The 26,027-nt window shown below is 35.1% G+C and overlaps 3 protein-coding genes and 1 pseudogene across 6 annotated transcripts; 3 read left to right on the top strand and 1 right to left on the bottom strand.

Moving 5' to 3' along the window:
- The first annotated feature begins 1,915 nt into the window (after window positions 1-1,915).
- On the top strand, window positions 1,916-5,364 carry LOC123229994 (transcription factor VIP1-like). Its single transcript, XM_044656078.1, has 4 exons — window positions 1,916-2,635; window positions 2,962-3,094; window positions 4,498-4,582; window positions 4,826-5,364. The coding sequence occupies exons 1-4, from the start codon at window positions 2,079-2,081 to the stop codon at window positions 5,071-5,073; spliced, it is 1,023 nt and encodes a 340-aa protein (XP_044512013.1). The 5' UTR covers window positions 1,916-2,078; the 3' UTR covers window positions 5,074-5,364.
- A 5,416-nt stretch (window positions 5,365-10,780) lies between these two features.
- LOC123229685 lies at window positions 10,781-13,773 on the top strand (annotated as a pseudogene).
- LOC123228808 (serine decarboxylase-like) lies at window positions 13,700-17,696 on the bottom strand. 4 transcript variants are annotated; one of them, XM_044654257.1, is made up of 6 exons: window positions 17,542-17,696; window positions 17,071-17,400; window positions 15,523-15,754; window positions 15,224-15,417; window positions 15,001-15,137; window positions 13,700-14,389 (listed from the first exon to the last, which is right to left on the bottom strand). In XM_044654257.1, exons 2-6 carry the CDS (start codon window positions 17,351-17,353, stop codon window positions 13,820-13,822), a joined length of 1,416 nt encoding a protein of 471 aa, XP_044510192.1. In that variant the 5' UTR covers window positions 17,354-17,400; window positions 17,542-17,696; the 3' UTR covers window positions 13,700-13,819. The 4 variants fall into 4 exon arrangements, with proteins under 4 accessions (XP_044510192.1, XP_044510193.1, XP_044510194.1 ...); XM_044654258.1 differs by having other exon boundaries at window positions 17,071-17,392; window positions 17,542-17,692; XM_044654259.1 differs by having other exon boundaries at window positions 17,557-17,661.
- Window positions 17,697-21,132: 3,436 nt separating this feature from the next.
- Window positions 21,133-22,613, top strand: LOC123228676 (SKP1-interacting partner 15-like). Its single transcript, XM_044654137.1, has one exon. It carries the CDS (start codon window positions 21,397-21,399, stop codon window positions 22,504-22,506), a length of 1,110 nt encoding a protein of 369 aa, XP_044510072.1. The 5' UTR covers window positions 21,133-21,396; the 3' UTR covers window positions 22,507-22,613.
- Window positions 22,614-26,027: the final 3,414 nt, after the last annotated feature.

The raw sequence follows: 26,027 nt of genomic DNA, 5'->3' as shown, positions 1-26,027 counted from the left end.
TTATTTTTCTTTTAGGGTTTTCTTTTCTTTTTTAATCACCTCTATTTCAACTGATGGTTAGCCCTTCTCATCCATCTCTCCTTCCAGCCATCTCTCTCAGTGTTGACTCTTCTCCATCCAGAAAACGAACAATTCATTATAAAAGTCCGGCAAAGATATTATAAAGATCAAAACAGGTGTAAATAATAAAGCTCCAAGTGCAAACCAAAATATCATCATCATCATCATCATATGCAATTGTTTCTCTAATAAGAAGAAATATTCATCATATTAAAACTTTCTTAATATGAAATACTTATCTTTATAAAATACTGAATTCTTCGAAGATGATTTTTGAAGTATAAATTTAATTAATTCTACAGCATATAATTTCTATTATTTTTAATCCTATCCCTTCTGTCAATAAAGTTTTTACATTTTCATAGACGAAAGTCCATCATGAATGAAGCTCCTCTGTTAGAACTGACAATCTACCATTTATCTTCAGCGTAATTATGAATTAGGAAGAATTATTTTATCATATGATATGATTAGAATAATCTATAGAGAATGAATCCCTGTGCAAATTGCTAAATTATGACAAAATTCAACATCTTTTTCCTGCCAAATTATTTATTACCGGAGATATGATATCTCATTTGAACCTTTGATTAAGAGTCAAGTCAAGCTTTTGACCAAAATCCAACGGTAGATATGGGAGTAAGTGAAGACACTGTACATAAGCAGATGGCAAACACTGCCGCCGTTCATTCCCCACTGAGAGAAAATTTCGTGAGGGATATAGCTCGCACGTGCGACTCAAATGAATTCAGGCAGTAGCAGATTACGTGTCCGGTGCGATACACATGTTCCATGATTACAGTTATACCGTAGTATTTCAAGATTCCTTTGTCTATACCCGCAAGTACATTAAATCAAATACTTTTTGAACCTGAGGGAATTACCCCCTACTAATAAGGTATAAAAAAGGAGCGTGTTAAAACTTTTTTACATCATACTAAGGCCAAATGACTATTTTCCACCCAAGGTTTGATATAAATTGAACCTTTCATCTATTAATTATTAAAAATATAAATATTTAATTATTTATTAAATTTTACTATTATTATTAGGGTAAATTTGTTATTTATCAAAACATTTAAAAAACTAAAAATTTATTATATTTCTCCCTAAATTTAAAAAGTAATAATTTTATCTTACTTAAAGTTTGAAAAATCAACATTTTTTTCAGAATTTTTGTTTTACTTCTCTAGCAACAACTTCGCCGGTTGATAGCGTCATCGCTAAGCAGCACGACGAAAAGTTGTCTCTTAAGAGCTTTACGAAGTGTCATCACTCAATAGCGTTACGAAGTGTTGTCGTTAAGGAGTGCAACAATGTTGTCGCTCAACAGTCTAAAGAACCAAAGCATCGTCTCTCAGGAGGGCAACGAAGCGTTGTCGCTCAAAAGAGTGACAAAGCGTCATCCCTCAAGAGTGTGACAAAGCGTCGTTACTAAAGAGTGCAATAAAGATTCGTCTTTAGATGGAGATGTCAATCTCAAGTGTCTTCCCATCTTCATTTGGTGTCTCCAGATCTTCATCGTCATCATGCTTTGGTTCATCTAGAATTGTCTGTTGTCGATCGAAGAAGAGAATGGATGGAAAACTTAGTTGTCGACTAGCGAAATTGTCATCAGATAAGGGAACAAAAACTCTACAGAAAAATGTTTATTTTTCAAACTTTAGATGAGGGAAAATTTTTTAGATTTTTAAATTTAGGAGATAAAATGTGATAAATTTTTAATTTTTTAATAAATAATAATTTTATTCCTAGTATATAGATTTTCGACAGTTAACGGGTGAGAAATGATTTGTATTAAACCTTGGGTGGGACCTAGTCATTTGGCCTTACAGTAATTCCCAAAATAATAGAATGTAATTATATTCAAATGGGACCCTGGTATCGCAAAGTCAAAAAAATCCCAGTCTATCTTCGTAAGAAACGTTAAAAAAGCCCCTTCACTGCGTCGAAAATGTTCAAACGTTAAACTGCGACTCCGTCAATACCGACGGAGCAAATTTGTCGAAGACAACAAGATGAGCGGTAAACAGCCCATGAGAGACTTGGACGAGATGCCGGAGGCCCCACTCCACCGTGGGATCCACCACCGTAGGGCTCACTCCGACACCTCGTTTCGCTTCGACGACCTTCTCCTCTTCGACCCTTCCGACCTCGACCTGTCATCGCTCGACCTCCTCCCTTCGCCCAATCCTAATCCACCACGTGTCCAAACCATGTCCGTTGATTCTTCCGACGACTCCCCGCCAAACGGTCACCAAAACAACAGTAACAGTCAAAACCCTCCGAAGCCGAAGTCTATCAATCACTTCCGGAGTCTCTCCGTTGACTCTGATTTCTTCGACAGCCTGAGTTTGACCGCAGCTGCAGGGGCCAGTGGCGGGAAGAGTGCAGCGGTTGCGGAAGTAGGAGGAGGAGGAGAGAAGAGGAGCTACCACAGACACAGTAATTCGATGGATGGGAGCATTGCGACGTCGTTTGAGATTGAGTCTGTTATTGGAGATGGTGTTAAGAAGGCTATGGATCGTGATCGCCTCGCTGAATTGGCTCTTATTGATCCCAAAAGAGCTAAAAGGTAATAACTTTTTACTTATTTATTATAAAAACACAAAACAAAACTTTCTGCTTGCTGAATTTCTCTTTGTTTTCATTCGACGCTAATTTATGCGAAGAATCAAGTACAATTATTATATTTTTGGGGGGATAAGTGGTGTATGCTACTGTTTTGTCATTATAACTGGTTCGATAATGATACCGGACTAGAACCAACGTACTTCTTTTTTTGTTTTGGATTGGTGTAACCAATCTACTTTGTGATAGGAGTTTTTTATTTGGGTTATAGTTGAAGATTTTGTTTGATTTGATTGTCTGTGTTGATGAAAGTGAGTGATTGTTTTGTAGGATTCTAGCTAATAGGCAATCTGCAGCACGTTCTAAGGAGAGGAAGGTAAGGTATACTAATGAGCTAGAGAGGAAAGTGCAGACACTTCAAACTGAAGCAACCACACTGTCGGCACAGGTTACTATGTTGCAGGTACGGATTTGGCTTTAATGTTTATGTTTCAGATAAAAGAAATTCTAAGAGACCGAGATTTTAAGGATGTATTTAGTCCATGGTAACGCTTTTTTGTTAGTTTTGTTTGTTAATTTCCTAATTGTGGTTATGAGATTCATTTTGTACTGTGTTTGGAGTGCATTTTCCCGTGGAACGAGAATACTGTTTCCCTGTTTGTTGTACTCTTGAATTGGCTGATAAACAGTGAGAGCAGTGTTTTACATCTCATTTTCCAGAACACAGCTTCCTGATTTTGCCGCTACATAGTTTTCTGCCTTACCCTTTCAGTTTCTATCGTTCTTCTTATCTCTCATTATTGATATTCTGCACTTTCTGTTTAGTCTTCCATTTCACATGTTGACTTCTAATATTAATCCATTGGTTTTGAATGTTTTATTGATCCATGTGCTGTATTATAATCCCCAGAGATCATGGCCTGGTAATTTATTCAGTTTTGGTGTTAAATTTTAATTCAATATTGTTTCTAATTTTCGGAATCTAAAATAGTCCTGGTAATAAAAGCCTATCATCCATGTAACGTTAAGATTTTAGTATGAAGAAGACTTGTTTTACTCAATTTGGCACTATCGAAAGCTTCTTTGGCAGTGCGGCACCATCTATACAGTCCCTGTACCAAGTAATATTTAATGTATTGAATGTTTGGTTGCTGAGATTGAAAGGGTTGGGTTGATCTGTTATTTTTTAACTAATACACCTGGATTGTTGCTTGTGGGCAATACCTGCAAAAGCTTAGCCAGGTTAAAACTTAAGACTGTTATTTCTCATTCTTCTAAGAATGATGAAACAAGAAATGGGAGAAATTTTAAGAATAAGATATGGTGGCATAGAATTCTTTTGGGGAAATTCAGTAATCACTAATCTATTTATATTTTCACTTCAGCAAACAACATAAATTATATTTTTATCTGTAGTGGCCAAAACATCTAAAACAGGAAATCAAATGAAGCATCCAATTGGAAATTTGGAACTACCTATTTCCCCCATTTAACTAAAGGCAATAAATATAACGGGCTACACTCTGGGAAAAAAATATGAAGATGGTGGTTTCATTCTCAAAATTATAAGTGGCTCCGGTAATGTGCAGCCCCATTTTCGCCACGTATTTTTCTTATTTTGTTGTCATATATCATATTGGGTATTGTTTCTAGACATTGAAATAGTTTTTAATGCATAAAATGGTACTTTCTAATTATTTAAGTTTTTTCTTGGTGGAATATAATAGTTGCCCTCACAGCACCTTTTGTTGCTCTTTTCTGGATACTGCATTGAGAACACTTGAAAAAAAACATTTCAAGTAAAAATGAAATAGAAGCTAATGAAGAAAAGACTAATGCCCGTTTATATTGTTTTCCATGATTCAGAGAGACACAACTGGGTTAACAGCTGAGAATAAGGAACTTAAACTGCGATTACAAGCTATGGAACAGCAAGCACAGCTTAGAGATGGTAATGTTTTATTGATTTTTTATGCTATGTCTCGGTTTCTTTTGTTGTCATTCAACATAGTTATTTATCATCAAAATTGAGTTCATAAATCTGAAGTACTTGTTTCATTACCATTATCAAAACAAATAACAATTTTTAAAATTTTATGAAATGTCTTAACCCAAAAGCACAGGCATGAAATAACTTTAAGAAGCCTTGGGATAGGTTTATGTTAGTGTTAACACGCTCTTCTTGCGTATGCAGCGCTGAACGAAGCATTAAGGGAAGAAGTACAGCGCCTTAAGATAGCCACAGGCCAGATTCCAGCAGTAAATGGCAGTCCTTTTGGCAGAGCACTACCTCAATTTTCCGCCCACCAGCCAGCCTTACATCACTTTGGTGGGCACCAGACTCCTCAGCAGCAGCAGCAGATGCCACCATCATCCGCCAACAATCAGTCGCAGAGTGGGCAGTCACACCCAAGCTTCATGGACTTTAACAAGAGGGTCTAAGCTTCATTTACGACACTAAATTAATGATGCTATCTAATCCATTTTAATTAGAAGAAAATGAGTTTGTTTCTTTTTTGTACATAGAAATGTGTATATGTGTTGCAGGATGTGAATGGTGTTACTCATATCAAACTCTTGTACACATGGCTATGTTACTAATAGTGTAGAAAATTACTAAGATCATGGTGTAGAAAAAATTAGGAGGTAGTGATAATTGATGGTTGGATGGTTTTGGCTCTCAGTTGTAGCTTATTATACTGAATAATTGCTTATGAAGTTGGCTTTATGTAACAGGGTCATTATCTATTCTACTTTCAGGGTCATCTAGATTGAGCAAAGTTTCAAGTCCAGGACCCATTTTAAATGTTTATTATAATGTTTCAAAGAATAAGGCATTGATTACCATCAACAGTCACTGTTTCAATTTGTTGAAAGGGGCATTTGGTTTGTGTAATGTTTTATTATCAAAATAGAGAGATTATCTTGAAGATAGATTACTTAAAAAATAATTGAGTATAAATGATTATTATATTTGATAAAGTTTGATAGGTATAAATAATTATTGTATTTGGTTAAAGATAATAAAAGAATACTAGTAAATCATTTTATTTAAATTCTTTTTAATATAATTATTTTTAAATATTTTTTATATTATTTTTTATATTAATTAAAAATAAATTTATTTTTGTCTCAAAAAATTAATAAATAATAATATAATTATAATAAGATCAAAGGATTATTTTGCCCTCAAGTTTAAATTTTATCCTAAAGTCACACCAATAAGGTTTAAAAAACTTAAAATCTCATCCATTTATTAAAAATCACAGTTATGGCTAAGGGTAAAATAGTTATTTAATAAAAAAATTTTAAAATCTAAAGTTTTATTACATTTTCCCCCCTCAGCTTGAAGATCTAATAATTCAGCTCCCACCTAAAGTTTGAAAAATCAAAATTTCCCCCCTAGGGTTTGCAAATCACGGTCAAAGTTGTCGAAGACGACCGTCTTCGGTGGTGTTGGCTCTCCCTATCGGCTCAACTCTCTCTGCTAATCACTTCTCAACCATCGATGTAAGCTATTTCCTCAAACGAAGACGAAATCATCTTTGTCTCGAACGAAGACAATTTTCTCTTCGACGAAAACGATCGTCGGTGGTCTTAGACAGCCACGTCGTTTCTGTCTGAGGGGGGTCAAAGTAATAAAACTTTAATTTTTTGTTAAAAGATGATTTTACCCTTAATCCTAACCGAGATTTTTAACAGACGGATAAGATTTTGAGTTTTTCAAACCTCATGGGTGTGTCTTTGCAATAGCACTTAAACTTGGGTGGGAAGTAGTCATTTGGCTTATAATAAAATCAAAATTACTTTGGTAATCTTTTAATAGTTAAGGTAAAAGTGGTAATAAAATTACCACCTATATTACCTGTCACGTTAGTATTAGCAATAAAATATTACTATAATTTTTTATTACTGACAAATCAAACAAGGTAATAAAAGTGAAATTACCAAGGTAATCTTTAAATCTTGGAACCAAACAACCTCGAAAGCTTTATGTATATCCTATGTATATTAAAATTAACAAATAAAAAAAGATGGGATTATTTGCCTCTTAATTTTTTTTACATTCTCATTTTAATACCTAAGGTGAAAGTGGTAATAAGATTATCACATATATTACATGTCACATTAGTATTAATAATAGAAGATTACCGTAATATTTTATTACTAACAAATCAAACAAGATAATAAAAGCTAGATTACCAAAGTAATCTTTAAATCTTAGAATCAAACAACTCCAAAAGCTTTATGCTTATCCTATATATATTAAAATTAACGAATGAAAAAAGATGGGATTATTTGCCTCTTAATTTTTTCTACATTCCCATCGTAATAAAAAATTATGAAAGATCAGACGGGGCAAGCCCAGGCCGTTGCGCCTAGGCCTGCCGATTAGTGGGTCTAGTGGGTCATATCAGTTTTTTAGCATGACAAGACCTATATTACAGTCAAAAGCCTCCTGAACTGTACGCTAGCCCCCAAAATTATATTAACTTTTGCATTTTTATCAATTTTTAATTATTTTTATTTTTAATTAATTAAAAAATTTATTTTTAATGGGTCGTGTTTAGACACGTCAATTGGGCCGGGTCGAATGGAGGCCCGGCCCGAAGCACGAAGAAAAGCCCGGGCACGATAAAGCCCGGCCCGGTACTGTAGCGTGCCGGGCCGGGCCCATAGGCTTATCGGGCCGGGCCTTGGGCCTTAATATTAAACCCATGGGCTGGCCCGGCCCGGCCCGGCACTGTTCACATATATATATAATTTTTTTTAATTTTTTCTTCTGCCTGGTGGCAGAAGGTAATTCTGCCTGGTGGCAGAAGCTGCTTCTGCCAAATGGCAGAAGCTAATTCTGCCTGGCAGAAGCAAGCTTCTCCCAGGCAGAAGCCCAGGCAGAACGCTTCTGCCTGGCAGAACGCTTCTGCCTGGCAGAACCGCTTCTGCCTTGGCAGAAGCCGTTGGCTAGCTTCTGCCTTGTGGCAGAAGCCGTTGGCTAGCTTCTGCCACAAGGCAGAGGCAGAAGCCGTTGGCAACGGCTACTGGCGCCAGTAGCCGTTGCCAAACTTTGTTTTAATTTTTTTTTAATTAATTGATTTTTTCCTATAAAAACCTATTCAATTTTTCATTTTCATTTTCAATTACAATTACAAATTTCTCAAACTCTCAATCTCTCAAACTCCCAATCTCTCAAACTCTCAATCTCAACTATTTATTATATTTTTAATTTCATTTTATTTTAATTTTATCATTACAAAATATTACAAATGGATCCAATGTCAAATGAATTCAATCCATTTGAATATTATCATGCTGGCGTTGATGATATTATTGATGATGCACAAGGTGGGATAGGTAGAGCACCAACAGGTGAAAGTGGTACGGGTACAGGTTCGCATTGTTCGACAGAGAGAAAAAGAAAACAAACGTCAATGGTATGGGAACACTTTGATAGAATAGAGGAAACAATAGAGGGGAAATTAATTCGTCGAGCAGTATGCAAACATTGCGGTTCTTGTTTAACATGTGCAAGTACAAGTGGGACGGGACATCTTCGCCGACATGTTACTGATTACTGTAAAAAAATTCCACATGAACTTAGAGGACAAAAACAAATTGCATTCACCAGATCGCGATCTGTTGGTCCAGGTGCCACTTCAGCAGGAGGTCCGAGCGGTTCTGGACATATGGGAGAAATGTCAACTTTTACGTACGATCAAATGAAGGTTCGAGATTACATGGCCAGGTATGTCGTTGCTTCTGATCAACCTTTTAGTTATGCAGAAGATGAAATTTTAGAATGGATGATGCAAAATAGTATTCAACCAGCATTTAGAAGAATTCCTAGGTCAACTCTTAGGTCAGATATATTGAGAAATTATGAACTAATGAAAATAAAAATTATTGGAGAATTAAGTAATTTTAATGGTGTTATTTCAATAACTTCTGATTTATGGACTGCTACAAATCAACGTATAGGGTATCTTTGTGCAACTGCTCATTATATTAATTCTGATTGGCAATTATGCAAAAAAGTTATTGCATTTAGAAATTTAGAATATCCACATAATGGTCTTGCAATTTATCGTTCATTAGCAAATATTTTTGATGAATATAAAATTAATAATTCTATTTTTTCAATTACTTTAGATAATGCTAAAAATAATAATAAAGTTATTGAATATATGCATAATCATTTATCTCCTCCATTTAATGGAAAATTATTTCATGTTAGGTGTGCATGTCATATTATTAATTTAATCGCTCAAGATGGCTTGAGTTTGGCAAAAAAACATTTAGAAGTAATTAGACATGCCATTGCATATATTTCATCATCCCCATCACGGGTACAAGCATATCATCAATTATGTAAATCAATGGGGTTAAGAAGGAAAAAATTAAAAATAGATATTAGCACTAGGTGGAATTCAACATATCTCATGTTGAAAGCATGCGAAGGGTATGAAGTTCCTATAACACGATACTTCAATACCCAACCAATGGATTCGCAAGATCCTATTTTTTTGACAGATCAAGATTGGGAAATAGCTATGGCTTTAATGAACTTGTTAGAGCCATTGAAAACAGCCACAGATCATTGCTCAGGTGTGTATTATCCGACAACTTGTTCTATAATATATAATATGGTAGAAATAAGTGATATATTTAAAGAACATAGGTATCGTCACTCTCATAATGCTTTTCAAAATATATGTATGCAAATGGAACAAAAATTTAAAAAATATTGGAGTGAAATTCCTTTACTTTATTCTGCAGCTACTATTTTAGATCCTAGGGCAAAAACTAATGGATTACAAAATTTATTTGATGTTATTAATGAAAATTTGTCAATTAATAGCAATGTAAATTCTGTTGAATATGTTCAAGAATTTTTATTTGATATGTATAGTATTTATGAACAAAAATATGGAAAAACTGGACAAAGTTCTGCACCAGAGGTAAGCTCTGGTAGTTCAGGTAAAAAAAAGTCACGCATATGGTCTTTATTGCGCAAAGGTAAACAAACTGTTAGTCAAAGTACAAATTATAGTCAATTTTACAATTATATAAATATTGACCATTATCCTGAAATTATTCAAAGATATAATGCTGAAAAACTAGATGTTTTGGCATGGTGGAAAGACAAGGCAGAAACCTTTCCTGTGCTTGCAGCCATGGCTCGAGATCTACTAACACCTCCGGTGTCAACTGTAGCATCGGAATCCGCTTTTAGTGCAGGGGGATGTGTGCTGGATGATAGACGATCCAATTTACATCCAAATATGGTCGAAGCGATAATGTGCATGAAAGATTGGATCAAAGCTGATTTTAAATTACAGAATCGTGTGACAGAAGATGTCTTTGAAGAATTCAAAGATTTGGATGTAGAAGATGAATAGATAAATATTATATAGTAGATAAATTTTATTTATGTTTTGTAATTTATACAATATGTAAATTAATTTATTTGTATTTTATTAACAATTTATAATATTTTTTATCATGTAACCACGGTATTCCTCCGCCATAAGTGAGGGATTATAAATAAAATATTCGGGGTACTGTCCTCGATTTTAATAATTGAAAAATAATTTGTGTTTAAAAATTTTAATTAAAACTTTTTTTAAAAATATTTAATAAGGCCCGGCCCGGCCCGTTTACTGAGGCCCGGCCCGGCCCGTTTACTGAGGCCCGGCCCGGCCCGTTTACTAAGGCCCGACCCGGCCCGTTTAAAGCCCGTTAGTATATGGGCCGGGCTTTGGGCCTTTATATTTCAAAGGGCCGGCCCGGCCCGAAGGCCCATTACTGTTTGGGCCTCGGGCCCGGCCCGGCCCATTAGCCCAACGGGCCTTGCTGAAGTCGGCCCGGCCCGGCCCGGCACGGCCCATTGACGTCTCTAGTCGTGTTAGACCAACTGGTAGATCTTGTCCTAAAGCCTCAACACGGTCCGCAATTTTGTGCATTATGCCCTTGTGAGCTTTGCCAAAGAGGGGGTAACAATACACATTATCACCATGAAACTAGTCAAGTGTTTTGTCAGACAATATAGTAAGTAGCTAAGCACTGTGTCTTACATTGGGCACATTTTTGTTCCAAGGTGGCTGCCCAAGCTCGGTTTAAATAGGCACACAACACAATTAAGAAGAAAACAATGGAACTATGCAGCATCACTTATAGGAAGCTAACATATGATAACAATCTATCGTTTATGGAGAGAACAGCAGCAATTTTCAGTTCCTATTTCTGCTGCGATGCAAGGAGCCTGAGCTTTCCCGTCCTGGTACCAAGTTTTGTGGTGCTCAACCAACTCGTTCAAGAAATCATCCAGTTTGTCAACGCTGACACTAGGCATAACCACAACATGAGTGATATTACAAGGGCCGGTGTTGGTGCCGGTGCCTCTGAATGGCTTTCCTCTGGGATGGGAGTATTCAATCTGCTAGACCTTCTCATATTCTTTCTATTTCTGCAAAATCACATAGTACTTTGAATAAGGTATATCAATAGTTACAGCAGGTATTTACTTACAGAGGTCAGGGCGCGGGAGCGATCAACACTGCTTTAGCTACTAACTTATGAACATGTTATGAAGGAAATCATTTTCACAAATTTTTTTTTTTTTTTTGGGTCCCATAACCATGCTCTGATACCATTTGTAACACCCCAGGTCCAATAACCCGGCCCACTGTTAAGATATTGTCCACTTTGGACACACAGTCCATCATGGGTTTGCTAATGGGCTTTGCAACCCAAAACGCGTCTTTACAGTTAAGGAGCTCACAGGCTATTTAACCAATCCAATTCTCCCACCACTAACCAATGTGGGATCCAAAGACAGAGCACACACAGACCCAGCATCTCTCCCGTGCTTTGTCGATGTGGGATTCGCCTAGGGGTATCACATTACCGTAATCTTTTATTACTAACAAAACCAAACAAGATAATAAAAGCTAAATTAACAAAATAATCTTTAAATCTTAGAACTAAACAACTCCAAAAGCTTTTTGTATATCCTATATATATTAAAATTAACGAATGAAAAAAGATGGGATTATTTGCCTCTTAATTTTTTATTACAATATTTTTTCTACATTCCCATTGTTATAAAAAATTATGAAAGATCAGACGGGGCAAGCCCAGGCCGTTGCGCCTAGGCCTGCCGATCAGTGGGTCTAGTGGGTCAAATCAGTTTTTTAGCATGACAAGACCTATATTACAGTCAAAAGCCTCCTGAACTGTACGCTAGCCCCCAAAATTATGTAACTTTTGCATTTTTATCAATTTTTAATTATTTTTATTTTTAATTAATTAAAAAAATTATTTTTAATGGGTCGTGTTAGACCAACTCGTAGATCTTGTCCTAAAGCCTCAAGACGGTCCGCAATTTTGTGCATTATGCCCTTGTGAGCTTTGCCAAAGAGGGGGTAACAATACACATTATCACCATGAAACTAGTCAAGTGTTTTGTCAGACAATATAGTAAGTAGCTAAGCACTGTGTCTTACATTGGGCACATTTTTGTTCCAAGGTGGCTGCCCAAGCTCAGTTTAAATAGGCACACAACACAATTAAGAAGAAAACAATGGAACTATGCAGCATCTTACTGATTATGGTGCTTGTTGCCACATTTGTTCTTTCAGTTTCCTTCTTGTTGACCAAAAACAACGGAGCATATTCCAGGAAGTTTCGGGTGGCCTATTGTTGGTGAAAGCCTCTCATCTTTATCTGATTTCTCCAATCCATCTGGCATTTACAGCTTTGTGAAGGAGAGGCAACAGAGATAACAAAATCAATCAAATGAAGAACCATGAACACATGTAAAAATATATCAAAATTGTTTGCTTTGATGTTCTAATAAATACTTTTGCGTTGGGGAGATACAGTGTGTTCAAGCTGGGAGAGAAGCAAGCAAAATTTTTTTAACAGGAAAAGATGGGATTGTGAGTTTGAACCTTTTTTACACAGAAGAGCAAGTTCTTAGTTCAACCAGCTTGCTGCAGACCAGTGGAGAAGCACACAAACGGCTGAGATGGCTGATCGCTGAACCTCCTTCAGTTGATGGCCCGAAAAAAATATTTTTGGTTTATTAACACACTCGCAATTGAAACACTGGATCAATGGACTGGAAGAACGGTGCTGGTTTTTGAAGAGGCTTCCACAGTTGAGTCTAGAGAGCAAGTCAATTAGTGCCCGGTGGTGTTTTCTATCTTCAAGTATATCTAAATCTTCTGTTGTTTATACAGTTCACACTGAAAATGATAGGCAACATGATAAAATGAGCTTGGAACCAGCCGGCAAGGAGCTGGAAAAGTTTCAGGCCAATTTTAAACTCATCTCTTCCGCATTTGCTTCCTTGCCATTGAAGCTCCCAGGAACAGCTTTCAATCAGGGTATTAAGGTAGTACTTTTCAACAACTTAGCTGCATAAAATCATAAGAAATGACACGAAAAAGAAAAAAGATGGACTCGTTTTGCATTTTGTTAAGCTTTTAAAATTGCCAAACAGGAGACAGAGAGATACTGAAGATAGACTTACTGAGAAACAATTGAAGGACAATATATTGACTCTACTTGTTGCAGGTCATTACACCACAACTGCTGCTCTCACATGGCTCATCAAATTCCTTGAAGAAAACCCCTACTGTTTTGGAACAACTCAAGAGTAATATGGACTTCACATTTTCCTCAAAATTTTAATTTGTTTTCTTGAGAAGTTGAACTGAAATTTTCCAGTGGCTTTGCAGAAAGAACACTACGAGATACAATCAAACAGAAAGGGAACTGCAAATCTTACCTGGTCCGAAGTTAACAATATGCCTTACACTGCCAAAATAAGCAAGCAATTTTTTTTCCTTTTACAGCAAGTAACAATCTGTTGAAAGGTCTCTTTCTTTTTCGGATATTTTCCCAATTGAAATTCAGGTAATCAGTGAAACTTTTTGTAAAGCAACAATTTTGCCTTGGTTTTCAAGAAAAGCTGCTGAAGATTTCAGCCATGAAAGCCTAAGGCAATATCAAAATTCAATTAGTATACAACATAATAGTCAGAAACCGGAAAACAAAAAAAAGATGCTAAAACAAATCCAGATTCTATTAAAATCAAGAATTTTGATACAAAAAGGACAACAGACAAGTAATCTCTGAGTGATAACAATCTATCACTTATGGGAAGCTAGCATACGATAACAATCTATCGTTTATGGAGAGAACAGCAGCAATTTTCAGTTCCTATTTCTGCTGCGATGCAAGGAGCCTGAGCTTTCCCCTCCTGGTACCAAGTTTTGTGGTGCTCAACCAACTTGTTCAAGAAATCATCCAGTTTGTCAACGCTGACACTAGGCATAACCACAACATGAGCGATATTACCTTGGCAAGCAAGCTGCCACTTTCGAACAAACTCTTCATCATGAGGACGCTCAAACACAACTGTGCTGCTAAGTTCATTCAACATGGCACTGATACCAGCATCAAGAAGGCGGTCCTTCAAGTAGTGAGCATTTCTAAGACACTTTTGGACTTCTTTTTGGAAACCTTTGTATCCTTTTCTATTGAGAGTGTACCAGAGGAAGAGAGGAGCATGGCCATTTCGACTTCCCATGATTGTGGCATCCCTCGAAGCAAGGTATTCAACATTTCTTGAGAGTGCATTGATGTGCTCCATCCTTGTTATCTGAACACCACAAGGCATTGGGCATCCCACAAACTTGTGGCCAGACACGGACACACTTCCAATGGGTTTCTTGAAACTAACCTTTGGTGCCTGTTCATCAACAATATGGATAAGTCCAAAAAGGATTAAACAAGGCCAAGAGAATGAGACTGAAGATAGATTAGCACTTGTGTAAGGTTAATCAAACATGTGCAAAAGGAGCCAATAAATCACACTAAGACAGCTATCCAGTACAAACATTAATATCATCGCATCATCCAATTATCCACATGTGAAATGAGATACTTGGTCTCCACAACTTACAGATTTTCAACAGAAATGCTTTGTGACAACCGTGTTTTCTAAGGTAAATTGAAATATATACATGAAAAAGCTAGTTCATACCAGAAATATGAGATTTTACTAACAAGCCTATTGTGTATGATTGAGTTCATCCAATGCAAAGGAACCAGGGCAGAAAGTCTTTTTATTCAAACTGAAGCCAAATAATATGTTCTGGAATGAAACACACCACAGTTGACTGATTCAGTTAATAATTAAGAGCAAAAACTATTAAATCATACCAAGGAAACTCTTAAGAGCAAAACTGCTAAAGCCCAAAACCATCTGCTAATGCAAGATATGAATGACAGAAAGAGAAGCCGAATTTTCAATCTTTAAGTTTCCTTATGATGTTAAGAGTTTGGAATGGCATGACTTACACGTTTAACAAAGGGCATCATTAGTCCAAACAGAGCTCCATCACAATGAATATAGAAGCGATCATGCTTAAATCCACTTTCTTCAAGCGTTCTTATCACAAGATCAAGGTCATCAACAGCTCCTTTGACAGTTGTTCCTGTATACAAATAATTGATCACATCAACTCAGTTAAAAGTGCACATTCACTTCTTTGAGTTTCCCAAATTAGGGGAGAGAGAGAACCTATATTAACATTGATAATAGCTGGTTTGTCCTTGTGAGCAAGTAGTTGAACTTTGAAATCAGCACAATCAATTTCACCAGATATCAGAGTGTTAACCTTAACACATTCCATTCTATACATTCGTGCAGCTTTAAAGACTGAATAATGGGACTCTTTCGATGCATACAGAATGCCATCTGGAAACACCTCCCTCCTGCAGGATCAAAGTACAATCTCTTCCACATTTCTTTGACAGAAACAATAAATGATTATGATGCGAAATAGAAGCAATGCAAAGCAATAATCTAACCATACTTACCCAACTAAAATGCCATGAAGATTGCCTTCTGTACCACAATTTGTAATGTATCCCCAGTATTCATCTTTCTCTATTTCCCATAGACGAGCAAACCAATCCAAAACACCAACTTCAAACTGTCTTGAATGGACACCATAGTTGCTCTCAATAAATGGATCCCCAAGATTGTTGATGGAGAAATGCTGCAACTGACTAAGGGCACCATAATCGAAGTCAAGATTATAAGGATAACCTACAAAAAAGACACCATTTGAAGCAAAAGTTTAAAACCAAAGACATAACTGGAAACTCTATTGTCAGAGTTCAGAATGACAATGCTTTTTCATGGCATCTTTAGTAATTGACACAAGTTTATCAGTTAAACAATGAAATGTTGCCTCCCACAAGTAACCATAAGAAGTCAGAAGGCCTCCAAAACTATGCTACTCAAAACAAATTGGCAGCAACTACTCTTACTCTTTCTTCAACATATCTATTTTTTTCACTTGAACATCAGTAAGCACAACCTTAAACTAAATCACTTTCAAATTTTCTGATATTAGGTTACCACTTTTCATATTTTGTGCAGTAAATTGTTAAATATAATGAAAATGATACACATTTTCGACTACATAAAAATGACAACAAAACAATAATAAGCACACACATAACTTTCACTTATGTCTAATTTGTAAGTGTATCCCTTGTCATATCAAATAACTCTATATAAACATCAAATCACAAACCAAAAAAGAAATTAAACTAGTTAATCTCAGGCTATGTAAGAACTAACAAGAGATTAGTATATATTCACGCCATATTTTATTCAGCATTCTAACAGATGCTTCTGCTTAATTTTTTTTTTTTTTTGGCAAGTGCTTAGTTTTTATTTATTTTTTATTTTTTTTGGCAAGTGCTTAATTTTTATTTACTTTCTGCTTTTGAGAAAATAATAATCTCAGAGGCTATCACTGAAAAAATGAAAACAAATCAATGTAACCACTCACACTCTGTACCAACGTTATAATATCTTAATAATATGGCTATCACAATTCGCACATCCAAAAGTAAAAGTTCTGCTTTTAAAAGCAATAGATGTCTGCTTTACCAAAAAAGCAAAAACCTATTTTTATGGTAAAACCAAAAATATGCTTTTCAGCTTTTCAGCTTTCAAAAACAAAATTATAATTACAAATGTGAGACAACCATCAGGAGTACCCATTTACCTCAACCACTTGAGCATATCATGTGGTTGAACTTGAAAAATAGACATGATTCATTTAGTTCAACTAGAAAAAGCACTTAAAATTTTTCAACTAATTTTCAACAAACATACACCTAACAGTAAATTTAGAATTCTTATATCATAGCAAATATGAAAAAGGTGTGACGTGCAACATTTACAGGCCACTTACACTTAAGTATTATCACAGTAATCTTATAACTTGTAAGTTAGTATATGATGTAACACACAGTCATTATTTTAGCTTACAACAACTAACTTGAAAATAAAGTAGCATGCATCATCTGAAACGACGACGTTTAAACACATTTCTTAATGTTTAATACCTAAATGGTGCTTAGTCCGTTCGACCAAGGTCTTCCTATAGCGAGCCAAGACACCAGCCATGTAAGCCTCCTTATCACCGGTGAACTCATCGTTCGCTTCCGGCTCTGTGACAGCAAGGCACGTGGTATGCACGTTCTTCCCGAGCACAATCTCTCTCTCAGTCTCCGTGTCAGACTCGGCAATAATCTTCACAGGCCCGCCGTTCTGCTCCGGCACAACCGGAGGCAACGGTCCAGGCACCACAGCCGCCGGATCAAAACCTCTAGAAAAGATCTCCGCCATTGCTCCTTTCACTACCTTCAAACTAGCCTCCACTTCCACCTGACGACCTAAGACATAAACGTAAATTAACAACGCAAATGTGAAATAAATCAGAGCGCGTAAGCGAGTGAGCAAATTGTAAGAAGATTTTGAATATTAGAGGATGTGTTAGTTGAAATGAAGTGATGGCAGATCTAGAAAGAGAAAACCTGATTAGAGATTACCGAGGCGGTGGATTCGTTCGTTCAAGAACAGAGAAAAATTTGCCTCCCCTGCCGAACACTTTATAAGAGAAGCGAGAAGGAAGAGGCGTTGCTGCCACTCTATTTATAGTGGCAATTTTTCTGGAGAGCCAACTTAATACAAAATTAGCTTAGATTTTTTTTTATTTTATTTCATATACATCACGTGAGTCACTAATTATTATTGCCAGTGTGCCACATCCTGCCGACGAGAATAAGCCAACAGCAGAGTAGATAGGAGTGAACCGACGTCGTACTGTTTTAAACTACTATTCGGAATCCTTAGTCCTTACTACAAGAAGTCGACCACCAGTTCTACTCTTGTTCGGCGATCAAACAGAAGTAAGTAAGCTTAGTAAACCACGTGACAAAGAGGGGGTAAGCAATGCGGATTATTTATAAATTTTGGAAATTGATAAAATGGTTAAGCCTGAAAAATATGAAATTTTAAACTACTGAATGGTGCATGCATGAAAAGTTCAAACCCGTTCATATCATATTGGATGAATTAAATGGACATAGGATTATTTTAAAAAAATGAACAATCATTCATGCCAGATGAATATTTGTTCCAACAATTACTATTTACAAATTATAAAAAGTTTTATATCTACACATAACATCGTTATTTCATTATATTTAATTTTTTTAAACCTTGTTTAATAAAAGTGTTGTCAGGATTACTATTAGGAGGATGAACTTAATTTATTTGATTGAAAATCTTATATGATAAATGTGTTGCTAATATGATAATCAGATCTATTGTATGTGTTTTTATATTTTAATAATTCGATCATATGATATTAGTTTTAGGTTAATGTAAATATAGAATAATGGGATAGTAGTATGCATAAATATATATTAGGAGAACGGTTGAGTTTTCATGCTTTATGTCTAGTTGTGTGAACAAAGAAGTAATTTTGTTAGTATTTAATAGTTAGATGATTCCGATAGAAGGTGTTATAAATTTATCTTTTGTGTGGATATTAGGTTTGATGATGAGAAAGTTGATAGAGAAAAATTAGCCGACTTTTGATATGTGATGTACAAACATCTTTCGACTTAATTTGGTGTTGTTTATATGCTTGACCTCATAAAAGGCCATACACATGCAAGCCAATACCTCTATTTCTGTCGTATAAATATAATGATGTGAAGCTGACCTTTCTCACTATTGCGTCTTCACTGTCATTTCTGTCCATGAGTGGGCAGTTTGAGGTCATGTTGAAGAGTACACTGGTCTAACATCAGACGCACAAGTTTTAAATAAAGGGAGATATTGTTAAAATTAGCTCATGAGAATAAAACTATTTTTCTAAATAAAGGGAGATAGAACAAAATCAGAGCTCAAAATTGCGAAACAGCGTCGTTTAGTGTTCCTTTCACTGATCTTCACTCTGCATGTTGAGAAAATTTCCCATGTGACTCACTTGCCGAAATTCGTAAAAATATATTCTGAAGGGTCCACCATGGAAACCAATCAAGATTCTATTCGATAAGAGTCGACCAGACACGTATGGCATCACATGGGGAATTGTGATTTTTTTTTTTTTCTGGTCCCACAACTTCAAGTTCAATGGTCTTATCAATTCTTGCAACGTGTTGACATCTGTGTTTCCCGACACAACATGATTGATTTTTATGTTTCTTTAAGGGCCCAGTAATATTACAGTTGGATAAAATTAAGAAGGCCCAAAACGTTAAACTTGTTTCGGCCCATAAATTGAAAGCAGGCTTTTAACGACTAAATTTCACTGAAAATATAATATGGTCAGGGTTGTTTGTTTTTCAGCAGTAAAATATTTCTTAAGTCATATATATTTTATTATTAACGTTCATTTATTTATTTTATCAGTAATAAATATTTTAATAATATTATATTAATAATAATAATAATGTAATAAATAATATAAGAAATAATGTAATTATTATTTTTATGATTATATTTTTATTTATAAAATATCAGAAGATAAAATTATTTTATTTTTAATTAATATAAAAATAATATGAATAATATTTTCCTAAAAGTTTCCAAACAATTCTATCATAAATATTAGAATTGACAACTTATTTTAAAGGTCACGTCAACCAAGCCAAATTTTCAAGGCTAAAGATTCTCTCCCACACAAGGTATCATCCTTTAGCCTTAAAAGGTCTATTTGGTCATTTTCATTTATTTTTGTTAATGAAAATTTGGTTCAACATTTTTTATGGGTAAAATCATTTATTAAATACCTCATATTTTCATTTCTACAAAATTGCATAGATAAGGATCTTCTCTTTGGTCACACTATCGGTGGGGAAAAGTGCATGTAGTCTCTCATCAAATGCCAAGTTTACCACTTTGGTCGCCCTCAGTAATACCATCCCCTCATCTTTGACCACCTTGTGGACCACCGTGACCACAACTTTGGCCCTGACATGGTACCGATTCCAACAACACTAAGAACCACCCCTTTTGAAGTTTCAACAATTACATTACCGACACCTAAATATCTTTAAACCTTTTCAATTAGGATAAAAATTTCTCTTAACTTGATTAGATTCATATTAACTATTTGTGTTAAAAAACTTAAATTATAATTTAAATTTTTTTGTATCATATCGTATCATATCATATTAACGTGTTGTGTAAAAAATGATCAACTAATAATAACCAAATAATATAATTAGAATTAAATTTTAAAATTACTTTAAAATATTTTTGTTATCTTACTAAAATAAAGACAGGTTAGTTATGGATGTTTGTATTAAGTGGACAGTAAAAGCTAATTTACTATAAAACCAAACATTTTTATTATTGGAAGAATATCACGGGTGAGTAAAATAGACTTTTCCAATTTAATGGGTAGTAAAGTTATTTCTCAATGTTTGGGTGGAAAATAGTTACTCGGATTATCTGCAATTATAGCATATATTAATTAAAATAGCTTTTTTATATATATATATTGATTTTTTTATTATACATATATAACCGAAAATATAAAATATCAAAAATATTTTAAGATTTTATACTTACATAATCTAGTATAAACTCACTCACTCAACAACTACGATTAAGATATAAGATAAAATAGGATAAAAATATAAAAAATTTTAACAACTTTAATAATCAAAAGATTTGTTGGATGTGTAATCAATAGATCACTAATCTATTTAACCAACTCTAAATTCTAAGATTTATACTTTTAAAAATAAAATCAAATTAAAAAATATTATATTTATATAATAAAAAATAATTATATCTATAAAACAAAATAAACGGTTATTTTAATTAATATCATCAATCATATATTCAATAAAATTATGTGTATCTATTTTTTATATATAATTTATATACACAAATGAGGTATTATCATGTGATTAGATTTTTTTATCATATGATAACACATATTTTAAAATCACCTAATTATATGATGACATCTCACTGTATATATAAATTATGTACTAAAAATAGATACACATAACATTACTCATCATACATTATGTTGTTTTAAACTGAGAGTTTCTTTCCTTAAAAGGTACTGTTTCCTCCGCCTACTTTGAAAGTAAAATAAACCAACTCTAAACACGGTCAAATCTCAAAAATCTATTGCAATTATATTTCCCAGCCCCACTACAAGAATTGTGTAATTTTGATATGAAGCAACAAGAGGCAGAAGAATGGGCAGTTTTTATATTTCTGAAAATACGGGGTATCTGGAAGGTATTGAGCAAAGGACCTGCAGCATTAGAAGAAATCCCCCTCACATCTTCTCCGTTATTTTAACTTTCAGCCCCCTAAAATAAAAAACTCCCCTGTGATCCTCCGCTTCGCGCCCGATGGACACGCCCCCGATCTACGCTCTCCCGCAAGACACGCTCCAACAGATTTTCTCCTGTCTGCCTCTCCGTCAAATCATCGTCTGCCGATCAGTCTCAAAACTCTTCAATCAAATCTTAACGTCACCGTCCTTCCTACACCACATCTCCACACAAAGCCCTCCCCTCTTTCTACTCGCTCTCCGTCCGCTGTACCACCACCACTACCACGTTTCTCATTCTCTTTTTTCCGTCCTCCACGTCTTCGATCCTAACCAGAATATATGGCTCAGATTCGATTTCAGCTTTCTCCCTTTCAGATCGCTGCACCCTGTGGCTTCCTCGCAAGGACTCCTTTATGTCTGGGGTCATTCGCCCGACTTGCCCGAGTCAAACAAATCTCTCATTGCTTGTAATCCCTTGACTCGCCAATTTAAGGTTTTGCCTCAGTTAGGATCAGCCTGGTCAAAACATGGATCGGTTCTGGTTGACTCGTTGAACCGAGTCATGGTACTGACGGAACTAGCCGCGCTGTTTTATTCGAACTCGGTACATTGTTGGCTAAAGTTCTCCTCCAATCTTCCGTCCAAACCGCGAAGTCCGGTTATGACGTCAGACTCTGTGTACGCGTTATGCGACGTCGGATCACCCTGGAGAAGTCAATGGAAATTATTCGCGTGTAAGTTATCGACTCTTAGGAATTCGCAACAGTTTTGGTATGGTTTAGAGAAGCACGAGTGGGGAGACGTGTTTGATGTATTGAAACGGCCGCGTTTAGTTCGCGGAAGTGGGAATAGGGTTTTGATGGTAGGGGGATTGAAGTCATCGTATTCGTTAAACTCGTCCTGCTCTACCATAATTATACTGAGACTGGACTTGGATTTGCTGGAATGGGAGGAAGCGGGGAGAATGCCCGGGGCTATGTATAAATTTTTTCAAGAATCGAATAAGTTTAAGGTGTTTGGAATGGGGGATAGGGTTTGCTTTTCGGCAAAGAGACTTGGGAAGTTAGCACTGTGGGAATGTGGGAAAGGAGGAGGAGACTGGAGATGGATTGATGGACTGGCTGTGAGTGGAGATGGCCCAAGTCGTGGATTTGTGTGGGAAGCAAGACTAAATGCAGTGCCTTGAGGTTTGTATTTTGAATTGAATTTGGATGGCGGAGCAATTTAAGAAAAAGGACCAGACGATGATGTATTTTAATTTTAGATACTAATAAAAGAATTTGTTTGTCTTTTTGTTTTTGAGCTCAGTTTATTTTTTGTTTTTGTTGTTAAATTGCAGTTTCTGTGCATTGATGAAAAAATTTAGATTACTTGTTAGTGGAAAGACAATGGATGTTTTGGTTGATTTTTTGTGTTATCGTTTGCTAGGAGTTAGTGGAGAGTAAAGGGAGATGGTATTTATACGGCTATAAGTGCTTGAGCTAGACTGACTGATTGGAGTTGTAGTATTCAGAAATGCATAATTACGGCAAAAATGTTGCAATGAGGCCTTGCGAATATTTTTGTTAGTTTTTTGTCCAGTCTTTCTTAGCAGATTAGAATCTTCTTAATTGAATTTTAAAACTTGATGGATAATAAATTCCGCAGAGTTTCTTTGTTTGTGAATTATTTTACAAATAGTCATCACCTCTTACAATAACCAAGCTTGAACATGATCAAGTGGTCAATATTATAACATGCTGGATCTTGTGTGGCTGGCAAAAGAAGATGTAAGGTTTTAGTTAATAAAATGTGGATAGACTTTTGTGTGGAGGTGCAATGTAGTTGCGAATTGCAAAATTTTCAGTTGAAGTAGAAGTTATGTTTCAGAACTCTGCTCCAATACACCAATTTTTTGTATTAGAAAAATACACCACTTTTGGTTGAATTTGGTTGTGATGACTAAAGTTTTTACCTACTCCAGTTCTTGGTTGTTTGCTTCCATATTTTAATCTTTTTTGTTACTCTTTCTGATATTAAATCAATGGTGACAAGAATGTATTACTGGTTGTTAGTCTGTTGTTTTTGTCTGAGTTTGTTTTCATCCTGGTTCTTAGTTTGTAGAACTTATGCAGGAATCACTAAATATGAGGAAGTGTATTGTTTTTTCTTTCTATTGAACCTTGTGAACTGGAAATGGATTTTTATGTAGAAAGTTAATGAGCACTGCTATGCGTACTAGCTTTTGAGTTCGCACGTAATGTGTCATCATATGATTGAGTGTTATTTTCTTATTAATTCAAAATACTTAATCATTTGATGACACACATCAAGTATGTATCTATTTATGTACTCAAAGTTGGTAATAATAGTTTTATCAGAAAGTTAATATCTTGAGCCCTTCCTCACACTAATTTATCCTCTATTACAGTCTTTCTTATCATTTATCAGTCTTCTTTCAGAGTCCTCTCTCCCATTCTTTTTTCTCTCTCCCTCTCTCAGTCCTGTAACTGATCCATCTTGTTTTAGCTAACCACAATTCTTACGTATTCTGAATTATACTTTTCTGGGGGGTTTCACTCATTACTTTAATTTAATTTGCATTATTTCTAGTAGAATTATTTAATTTATGGGCTGTGATTTATGGTTTTGTTAACTTTTGAAATACTGCTACAACAATTTTCCTGCATTTGGTTGCAATTTTGGGGCAGTTGCAGAGGCTAGAATTTGTTGCTGATGTTTTATTGCTAGCTTTTAGTGATTCTGTTCATTATTTTCCTACGTCATGTTATATAATCTATGTGGGAACCAGAGAAATTAAGGAGTGTCTTGTATTGAGAGGAATGGGGCACATTAAATCCGTATGGGATATGGTTCAATGATTAGCTTCCCTTTGGGCCTCAATGATAAAAGAATTTCAAGATCTTGCTTCTTCATTCATTTAAATTGGGAGGGGAGTTTCGGGATACATTTAGTTTTGATAGTGAGCTTGTGGCTGGTTTATGAGTCATTTTTTATGGTTCTATTTTGGGCTTTTCATTGTACACATCAATTTTTTTTTCCTCAGTTAAACTTGTCCTTCTTTAGTGGGTTGTTCGTTCACATTTCTATAGCCTTGCCTCTAAATTTGGTTGAACATCAATGGAACCATAAATAGATCTGGTATTAATACGGTTAACCTCTAATCGTTTCTCACAACTCTCTTTTCTCTTCTCAGATCTTCTGCATGGTTTATCTTTTCACATATCACTTATCAGCCATCCCATAGCCTTCCCTTATTGTATCTCTTCACCTTTTTCTGTCACAGATCTGTCTTCAGTTGGCCAAGCAACGATCTTCGTTACTGTAAATTATAGGCATATTGGGTTTTATGTTTTCGGACATAGATATGAGTTTATATTATTTATCTATTGATAACATGGTGTATATTTTGTGGGGTGTACATTTTCTGGATGATTTGATGGTGTGTAGATATGTTGCTTAGTGGTGTAGCGGATGGATGTTGGACATAGGAGGGATACCAAGATTGTCAAATATGTGGTTTTCATAATAAATATGGTCAAATATGTGGTTTTCATAATAAATACTATAGGAGCGAGCGAGTGCTCCTCTGGAACCATTATGGCTGAAATCCCTGGAAGAATATTGACATTCTGGGATTAAGTATCCTATTTGTGCAAGTCTTTGGACTTGAGTTTCAAGGGATTTCCAGATATTTCTTTCTTCTTAATCCACCTAAATTGGAATAGGATTTTTTGCAACATTTTTCTGTTGTTTTGTGGGTTGCTTTCCACAAACTGGTCAATGTCCTTTTGTACAGCTTCATACAAAGTTTTTTTCCCTGGGTTATTGGGGATGATTTGACACCTTTGTGGATATTTTATCTACTTTCTGTTTCCCTTTCGATTAAGATAATTTCCTCTCTTGTTTCTTTTAAATAATAATAATAATTATAGAAAAATCTATATTTAGAAGTTCCCAGTGTCATGTATGGTTTGGTTTTTGAGTTGGAGTTTCCTTCTTACTCTTCATATGGAAGCGGTTATTGAGGTTTAATTTGGAACAAAATTACTATTTTCATGGCTATCAAAGGTGAAAAGTCAAGATGAATGCTTTGCCTTTCCAACAACCTCTCCGGTAACTGGGGAATTCGCCGGCAGTATCTTAGTGACCTTTTAACTCACCGTCCCTGAGATCTCCTGATCAAACAATTTAAAGCCTAAACTCTGGCTAGGATTAAGATTGCTGTTAGATACCATCAGAGATATACTTGGCGGAGTTGTTCTCCTTGTGTAGCCTCCTTCAGGATTGTCTGGTTTATAGATCGATAAGAAAAGTCTACAAACATTTCTCCGAAGCAGAATTATTATTACCTTTTTCGGGAAAAACCTAAATTACTTGGTAAGATAAACTAAATTTTATTTGTGTTGGAACTAAAGGTATTTATAGTCTGATTTAGTGTGATTTTAGAGTTTTTTAAAACCAAAATTAAAAAAAAAAGTTTAAAAATTTTTTAAACCATTTTAGATTTTAAACCAAATCAAATTGAAAAAATATAATTTAGTCTCATTTGAATTTCTCTTTAAATAGATTAAAATTATATACTTTTACATATATAAAAAAATTCTATCAAATATAGTTTTTATATATTTAAAAAAATAATTTGATTTAATTTAAAAATCACTCAAACTATAATTTAAACTAAAAATAGGTTTAAAATTTTTAATG

Source organism: Mangifera indica, chromosome 11 (genome assembly GCF_011075055.1).
Source record: "Mangifera indica cultivar Alphonso chromosome 11, CATAS_Mindica_2.1, whole genome shotgun sequence".
In the NCBI taxonomy this organism is placed as follows: Eukaryota; Viridiplantae; Streptophyta; class Magnoliopsida; order Sapindales; family Anacardiaceae; genus Mangifera; species Mangifera indica.
This window is presented reverse-complemented; position numbering and strand designations above follow the sequence as displayed.